A 9,427-nucleotide genomic window follows, 5' to 3' on the forward strand; every position below is an offset into this window, starting at 1 on the left:
CAAACTGAAAAGTTAATTACCTTGTTAAGTCCATTTCCCTTGGACTATTGACAATTTAAACCCGCGCCAATTGTGTAGGTGACCTTCAACTAGTTAAAATAATATAGATGGATCCACTAAAAGCATTAACAATTCTAATTTTGTCGTATGTGATTGTTTCTTTGTAATTCAATAACATATAATTTTCCTTGGGCTACTTTCCAAAACTAAAAACAAAAACTAAATGAAATTAATGATTGAAAAACATATGTTTTAATGATTATTCGATTCCAAACATATCATCCTTCACCCCTTTCCGTTTCCTCATTCTCAAACAAGTATAAAGTATTGGTGGAAAATCTCAAAACCACAAAAAACAAAATGAAAATGAAAAACCAAAAGCAAAAAGCGACAAAAAAAAAAAAAAAAAAACCAAAACAAAACATTTGGAATTAGAGACCCATCCTTTGTTCTCGTTTCCATTTCTTTTCGTCTTTAAAGATTTTGATATCCCAACTCCTTCCTTCCATAACTCTCCAACTGCCCAACTGCATTTCAATGATACTAAATAATTTATTTAAATACCACTTTCAAGAAAAGTTAAAACATTCACACCATGTTTGGTTTCCTAACAATCATTTTTTTGACAAACAACTAAAATCCGAAATATGATGGTGATTCTTTTCGACAAGTTATTTAAAAAGATACTTTATAAATAGTTAAATAGGCTACGATTGTCAGGATAATGACCGGCCATAATTATTAAAAGATAGTTTATAAACATTTTTATGATCCATTCTCCTTCAATGGTTTCAACTCATTTGCCAGTGTTCGCTTTATCGTCTTTTATTTTATATTTACGTTTTATATATGAGAATTGTGACCATGCATGTCGCTTTAATGAATATTAATGCTCCCTCCTCGTAAGTGAAAGTTAAAGGTGAAAGAGGTTGTCATGAAGTCAAAATAAACTGGAAACCTTATTGAAGAGTTAGATAAAAAAAATTGAATTTCAATATGAGAATCATAATTTAAGATATGGAAAAAGTAAAATCTCGATGTCGATTGATCCTATTGAATATTGATAACTAGTAAAGTCGTGAACAGAGAATTCCACACTCCACAAAAAAAAATGAGAGTGAAGATTGAAGAGAGTAGTACCTTTTGGAACACAAATAGGTGGTTCTTCAAAAAGAGAAAGAGAGAGCTGTTTAAAAGCAAGCCCAATATCAAACAAGATCAAACCAGATAGCGGATCAATGACCTTAATACCCTTCACAGGCAACCAAAGAAAAAGCTCTTCTTGAGACAAACCCTCCAAACCAATGAGTCCGCCATAGCTTAGGTTAGCCTTGACCACACTCTCAAAGAACACCCTGTTCTCAAACTTCGCCTCACACGGCTCTTCCAAATAAACTTGCAAATAGTCATTTTGGTCAAGATCATATGACTTCACATTTTGTGGGAAGAGCCCTGCTGGTAAGCCTCTGCTCCGCAGGAGATCATGGATCGAATTACAGGTGGTAAGGGGTAGAATTGGAAGAAAAACAAAAAGGGATATAGATAGAATGAGTGTATGCATAGGCAGATAGTAATGGTGGGGTGTTGATGCCATTGTTTTTTGTTATGTATTGTGGTGAGGTGTTTTGATGTTTTTATTTTGAAAAGAGAAGAACAAGAAAGAAAGAGTTTGAAAGGGTCAAGTTTGTCACGAAGGTAGGGTCCAATTCAGGTTAAAAGATAAATTACTAACCGTGTTTCCCTTAATACCCTTTTAAGGATTTTAAAATAGGAAAATCATAAAGTCAATTATATTGTGGTGGGTTTTTCAACAAAATATGCAATTTAGATGTATATCATAAAAGGACAACAAATATCTTAGTGACTATTATGATTGCTGTTAGAGCAAGAAAATTTAACGAATGAGTTGGCATTTTGATCAAATAGTTAGAAAGAGTTAAATGAATTATATCGATATTCTTATATAACTATAACTCAAGCTTAATTTTGCTGAGTTGTCGAAAGCTCGAAATTTCTTGGCCATGTGACATGTTTAATACAACACTATTTGCAAAAAACAGCTTCTAGTAAGGGTTTGTCGACTTTTCAATCGATTGGAAGAGACTCTCCGTTAGGATGCGGTTACTGGTTCTTACGGGTACTGTTTTGAGCTTTGCATGTCTTTCAAATTATTGTGTTTTGAAATGATATTGTAAACGGTAGGGTTGTTCAGCTGCTGAAAACCTAATGATGATGTTTGTTGTTTGTATAAATGACACATGCGATGTGTCAATTGTAGGATTAATTGTTGTTAGATACAGCTGTTAAAATTTATGTATTGTTTGAGATGCATTCACAGAATGAGTTGATTACTGACTTCAATGTTGATGTCGATACTTTGAAGTTCAAGGGATGTGTTGTTTGTTTGTGGAAGCAACATGTTTACTTGAAGTCGTATGAATTGAACAATAATTATATGATATTAATGGACGAGAAGTTATTGATTGTCATGGATAAATTGTATATGCTTTGTTTGCATTGGTATAGTTTTTTAAGTTTCTTTTGATTTTTGTGATAATTTTAAGGGAGCCGTATCGCGACAATTATCAAGAAGGCTTTAGTTTGCAAGTTGAAGGATTGTTGAAGTTAGGAAGAGTGTATGTTTTTGAATGTCTTTATTGCTAATAATCTTGCCCATTTAAAAATGATAGATCATAGATTTAAATTAACCTTTCACAATAACGCGTATGTTAAGGCCAAGATATCAAGCTTCTCTCATGGTGTCCACTATTTTTGTTTTGCCAAGTTTGGAGACATTATTTGATGTCATGCTGGGGAGGAGTGTGCAATTGATAAGATGGATTTCATATCGAAAACAAAATTGGTCTTATACTTTAATTGGCTATTGTAACATCCGTCACTTGAGGTAATAATTATTTTAAAATATTTGTATTTTATTTTGTTAGGCTATGGAATAAGTAATGGATTATTGAGTGGAGTTTAGCAAGTGGGCCGATAAGATTGGGCTACCAGAAGACGTACATTGGGCGTAAGCTTGGCGTACATGGGGCATAGTATAGCATTGGATGCGGAGGCTTCATGCACGTATGCGCAGCGTACCAAGGAGTACGTGCAACGTATGCAAGCAGATTCAAAATCCTAATTTTTAGGGTTTAAGCCACATAAATACAACATTATGACCTAAACGCTAGCCTTTGTACCAGCCTCTCAAGCTAAGAAACCCTATATAGCCTCTCATTCTTCATCCTTTTGTGTGTTTGGCTTTGTGAAGTTTAGGAAAAAGAAGTTGAAAAAGAAGAACTTGAGTATCTTGAGCTCAAGGATCCGAGATTATATCACCATTTGGCACTCATTTGAGGTAAAAACTTTTCAACTTTCCTCATAAATGCTTAGATCTACGTTAATGGAGTTTTGGACCTTTTTAGGTCCCGAGATTGTATTTTTATTGATCGACTTCGTATCTAGGCTTAAGGTTGCCACCCTTAGTGCTATATGAGTCCCATTAGCAATGAAGTTTCGATCTTTAAGGTCCTTTTGTGACCATGCATGAGTTATAGTCATTTCAATGGAATTGAGTTGCTATATTCCAATTTTGGGTCCATTTGGTGTATTATAAGCCACCAAGTAATCGACTTTTTGAGTTAAGACATGTTAATGGACTCAAATCTGCATTGGGCTTAAGGTCTTAAGGGATTATGCACTTTTGAAGTTTATGACATAATAGGGAAGTATGACGGGAGTACAAGCCAGTACCTACAACGTACAAGCCATGCAACCTGTACGCTTAGCGTACATAGGTTTACACCCTGCGTACTCACTGATTTCGGCTTCATGACATTTGGGCCTCGATTTGGGCCAATCTGTGGACTACTTAGCTTTTAGGTCTTAGTGGGCCATCAGGAATCAGTGATTGGGCCAAGGACATACTTGGGCTTAGGGAAGGCCCATTTGAGGAGTTGGGCCGAATTTACAAAATTGGGCCACTAGTGGCCCATTAGTGGGCTTAGAAAAATTAGATGGAATTGGGCCTAGGTTATGTTGCAAATTAGACCATGGGCTAAAATGGTCATTTTACCCTAAGAAGGACCATGGGATTTTGAATAAGTGTTGTTGTGATAATGATAGTCGGGAAGTCGTTGGAGTAGCTGTTTGAGGTTCCTTACAGAGAGATTCCGCATTAAACTTTGCGAGGTGAGTTTCTGTTGGATTAATGTCTAAGTCCATAACTATAATTGGTAAGACTTGACCCGACCCAACATGGTCCATTTTGGTTGCATGGCATCCGGACAATTGGATTGACAAGATGAGGAAAAAGGATACTAGTGATTTATATTAATATATTATAAGTTCTAATATATTAACATATAATCATATTATTTAATTAGTATTAATCAAGAATTAATTTGTAATTAATAAAGTGAAAAAAAGGAACTAATTAAATATGGACTCTAAGATATATTTTGGTGATGGGCCAAGTTCATTTAGGTTACGCTAAGATTTCATAGATAGTCCATGGAGTGTTTAACCTATGGATCATATGAAATGAAAGGTCATGGGTATTAGGGATTATCCTTAATCTCCACACTATATAAAGAGGTCCTTGGTTGGTGAAATTGGCACTTATGTGTGTACACAAAAAGGGCAAGGCCGGTTTCAGTAGAAAGAACCAAAGTATCCTCATTCTCAAGGTTATGTCAAGTGTTCATGGTGTTGTGTGAACCATTTCAGGTTTCACACTTGGGGCACTAGGCACTCAAGCTTCATGAAGACAAGTAACATCGATAAGGTATGTATTCTATCCATTTTATTACCCAAGTATCAAAATATTGTATGCTAGTTAGGGTAATACCTTGGAATATTCATATTTACATGTATAATAGAGAAAACATAGATCCAAGGTATTTAGGGTTGCATGTTCACTTAGAAGTGTTAGAATGCTCATAACCCAATAGTGGTATCAGAGCCTAGGCTTGTTTTCTTGTTATAATTGCTTAAATTGCTGAAAAATCGAAGATTTGTGGTGTCTGGACAGGGGACTCGATGAGTCCATGAAGGGACTCGACGATTCGAAGACAAAAATCATCCAACTCGACGAGTTTGTTTGTGCACTCGACGAGTTGGACCCACAAACAGCATATCTTCGAGTTTTAAAGTTGGAATTGGTTTAGAATCATTACCTTCAACTGTTCTAAACTTATAAAACATGTTTTTTAAGTGGTAATGATTATAGTAAACCAATTTCAAGGTTAAAATCAAAATTTCAAGTTTTATTTATGTTGATGTAATTCTTGAAATTGTTGATATGGATTGTTCATGCTTATGAGTTTTGGTAGATCATAGAAATTATTTTCAAAAGTGTTTGTTAGTTAATTCTTGATCTAAATGTATTTTAATGGAGTCCATAATTTGTCCTCAGGTTATGGATTACCAAAGGTTTTTTATGTTTCCTTACTTTATGAGTTAATTTAGATTAATGAAAAAAAATTGTGTTTTAGTTGTTTTCAATCCTAATTAATCTAGAGGTAGTTCATAAAATGTGGTTTTGTAAGTTGTCGTCATGTTACACAAAAGGTCACATTTATGAATCTTAAAACTCATAAAAGTGTCATAGGTTACATAAAAATGAAGAGTCTTTTTCATTAAATAGTATTATGGCTCCATAACTTGTTCTCAAGTTATGGATGTTCAAGAGTCTCTTCATTAGAAGTTTTTTAAAACTTTAATTAAACTCATAGTTATGAAAATCCAAGAGTTTTGAATAGTTTCAAAACTTGCCCTCAAGTTTTGGAATTTGTAAAGTTTTCTCATGAATACTTTAGTTCCAAGTTAAGCCCTTAGAATTTTAAAAGTTAAAATTCAACCGTTATACTTTATAATATTATAAGTTAATAATATATACATATATATATATATATATATATATATATATATATATATATATATATATATATATATATATATATATATATATATATATATATATATATATATATATGAGCAAGTCGTCTTACCATTAGTAGCCCTCATTCACGAAGCCGGTCTATAAGGAGGATATAAGGTTACTGCCTATAAAATGGCAGGTTAATGGATGTCCACTCTCACCCACCGCTTCCTTGACTAGTGGAGGGTCGTTAGCCGAACAGGTAGGACAAAGACTATAATTCTCCCTTCATTAAAAGTATTAATGATAAACATAAAGTAACTAAAATGTTTTTATAATTCCCAATCTTAGTTACTTTAGGAAAATGTGAATAAGGTACTAATCCATGAAATTACACTTTGCACTTTGATTAAGTCGGTTAGTGGAGCGTGTGTGATTAACCAGCACACTAACTCATATTTAAAAAGGTAGGCAAAGGGTAACTTAATGTTTATCATAGTATCGATGGAACGTGAGTGGTTAACTGGCACATCGATTGAGGGGTAAACACTTAAGTGTACCAAGTAATTTACATGGTTACTTCAAACCTTGTTTTGTGATCCTCGGCATCCCAGTCACAAAACATGAAGGGCACACTCGAGGTTGAAACATGCCATTGAATAGTTCAATGAATCTCAAAGGATCTAGGAGTTTCAAATTCATGTAAAACCTAATTAAATTATTTCGTTTTCATGGTGGAAATTGTTGAATCGTTATTCACCTACCTTCAAATATTTTATAACTTGGATTACGACATCCCTCTTCCAAGTTATAAAAGTATTGTGTTGGGTCCTAGCCTTAATATTCCATATTGGGTGTTATATTAAGGACTTTAAATCAAGTATCTTGAATATCTCCCAAAAGATGTCTAGTTCAGACATCTATGATCTTCCCAAATATCTTGGAACTTCACTTCCTCTACCTCCTCTAATTATTCTCCCTTACCCACAAGTTCAAGGTCACTCAATCCCTAATGGTAGGCAAGGTCTATGTGTGCTCACATCTTGGAGATGAAGTCACATATTGACAAGCCGGGAGAGTTGGGTGTCAAAGTCTTAAGAAAGTTGGATGTTCATTCACTTTCTAAGTCACATAGTGAGTTACCTTTGGGACTACTATGAAATAGACTATGACATGACCCTTAATGATCTTATCTGTTTTCTTGGTACTGCTGAATCAACAATGATTTGGAGCTTTGGTAAAGCAAATTTGATTAGTAGATCAACTTCCCAAACCTTCAATGGACATTAACAATGGTTGCATTGAATACCTAGTAAAAGCTTTCTCTTCCCAATTGAAAGGGATTGGCCATAGTCAAATCGGTTGACCAAATTATAAAGAGAAAGGCTAACTCTGAGATTATCCTATGTACGATTCCCAAATGGTCTAAATGGTTCTATTGCCAAAAGGAAAGGGCATTGGTTGCGAAGCTACCAAATTTACCTGAAATATCATAAGGCTGGTAAAGTCAATAAGTTTGACTCTACTTCAGGTAAAGTCCACTATCGAACTCGATTCAGTTTCTATTCTAAGATTCTTATTACATGATGTGACTGGGTCACATGTTGATGTTTTAAGAATCAAAACAAAAGTGAAGGAAACTTAAAGAAAGAGTATGTTGAATCTGATCGTGATGATGGATTTCTATCGCTTGAGTGAAGATCAGATTCTTGAGCTACTCTTAGGAGTTATGATAGATTGCTAGAAACATGTAATAGCATAGTTTTCATTTAAAGTTGCATTGTAAGGAAATTTTTTTTTTCGCATTTTATAAATAAATAAAATTTTGATTTTATTTTAGTTTATATCTCCTTGCAATGACTTTTATTGAAAATTGATCTTTATACGTTTCTAACAATAATGGAAATGTGAATTTGTTTCTTTTGTTTATGGTAGTGTCTAAATTTACCAAATAAGGAAAGATTCTCATCACCCAAGGTTTCAGCTGGATAGAAACTTGGAAATCATACAAGTTGTATAGTATGATGAATGAGAACTTTCAGCTTTGGAAAATTAAGACTAGTTCCTTTTCACATTTATATGTGGGTCAAGTGAAGGACTAAGGATCGAGTACACATTCATGTGCACTGATCAAGTCCACCACAAAAGATCTATAAGACTATTCGTCATGATTTACTAAAGTTTAGTAAATATGTTATACTTACAGGCTTAAGTATAATTCTGAAGCAGTGGAAAATTTTCAGTGTATGGCAGAACGAATGAAAAGAATCAAATTAGGCAGAAGGATAAAAGTTTCTCAAATCTAAAAAGGTGAGAGAGTACTTTAGTATCAGGTTTTGTGATCATCTTAATGATTTGGAAATCATATCACAATTAGTCCTCTAAGGAAATCTTATTGCATTCTTATGACTAAGAAGAGGAATATTGAATTGTTGAAATGGTTAAGTCAAAAATATGAGTCATACTTCGTTCCAAAACAAGTCTTAGAGTCATACTCGAAGACTGTAAGTTGAGTGACATATCTTGAAGAAAGGTTTAAAACACTTGTCAAATGTAAGAGTAAAAGTGTCCTACTATTCTACATTTGAAATTGGTATGTTGTGATGTTTTAGATAAAACAAAGAGTAACTTAGGCCAATTGTGTGAAGTGTTTGTCTTGATAAAGAATCCGCACTATCTCTTGAATATTTGGCAAGATAGTCTTATATGTCAAGAGGACAGTTGGAGTCTTAAAGATCCTGAAAAGAATTTTAACATCTAATCAAGTATAAAAACCTATAGTTTAACACCAGCACACGACGTAGGGTTTATAACCTATCGTGTTGACATATTTCTATTTCTATGCCCATTCCAGTTAAAGTTGGCTCTGCATATGAGTTCCTAGCATTCTCAATTCGTTGCGTAACAACTTGGAAGCAATGGCAGGCCCTTGTGCTGCCAGGTGGCAAGAAGTTAATATTGCACTAGTTCAATCCATAAGAGTTTGGATTTGTCACTAACCTTGTCTTGTGATTATGGTTTTGACAAATTCACATGGATAAGAACACATACACCATAAAATCTAAGGGTCATAAGGTTTCTCTCCGATTCATGAAAATGATGGTGAGGAAACACTTCCACCAAGTAGATTTGAAGTAGATAGCAAAGGTCCAAACAATTGAGACTATGATTACGACATCCCTTTTCATAGTTCTGAAATTGTTTAAACACACATGCATGCTATCAAAGGAAAGGTGTATGATTTTGATAAAGTTTTATCAAAGCATCTTGTCACACCCCAAAACCACAAACGGCGGAAACGTTCAGGGGTGGAGGACGTCATGTACAGTATCACAACAGTGTAATATAATAAACAAGCAACAGCATCATCTATTGCATTATAAGTAAAGTTTAATACATGTGTGTTCTTTCATTGTAATAAGACACCAAAAATATACAATCAAAATAAAAGACGAGACTTGTCTGCTCCGTCTTCTCAAAACCTGGCCTCCGTACCTGTTTACTAATGACCTGAGAATACAAGTTATTTTGAAAGCGAGTATCAGC

General features: G+C 34.1%; 1 protein-coding gene across 2 annotated transcripts; it reads right to left on the reverse strand.

Moving 5' to 3' along the window:
- Positions 1-207: 207 nt before the first annotated feature.
- Positions 208-1,684, reverse strand: LOC111904850 (uncharacterized). Of its 2 annotated transcripts, none has more exons than XM_042901140.2 (2): positions 1,141-1,684; positions 208-543 (listed from the first exon to the last, which is right to left on the reverse strand). In XM_042901140.2, the coding sequence occupies exons 1-2, from the start codon at positions 1,592-1,594 to the stop codon at positions 341-343; spliced, it is 657 nt and encodes a 218-aa protein (XP_042757074.2). In that variant the 5' UTR covers positions 1,595-1,684; the 3' UTR covers positions 208-340. The 2 variants fall into 2 exon arrangements, with proteins under 2 accessions (XP_042757074.2, XP_023756326.1); XM_023900558.3 differs by having other exon boundaries at positions 339-527; positions 1,141-1,676.
- Positions 1,685-9,427: the final 7,743 nt, after the last annotated feature.

The sequence above is a fragment of the Lactuca sativa genome, chromosome 1 (assembly GCF_002870075.4).
Source record: "Lactuca sativa cultivar Salinas chromosome 1, Lsat_Salinas_v11, whole genome shotgun sequence".
NCBI classification, from domain to species: Eukaryota; Viridiplantae; Streptophyta; class Magnoliopsida; order Asterales; family Asteraceae; genus Lactuca; species Lactuca sativa.

What these genes read in the sequence shown, in the direction of transcription:
- LOC111904850 (XM_042901140.2), bottom strand. Translation starts at nt 1,594, where the DNA reads ATGGCATCAACACCCCACCATTACTATCTGCCTATGCATACACTCATT. An exon ending in ACCTATTTGTGTTCCAAAAG is followed by an intron (nt 544 to 1,140) that starts GTACTACTCTCT and finishes TAAATTATTTAG; the next exon opens with TATCATTGAAATGCAGTTGG.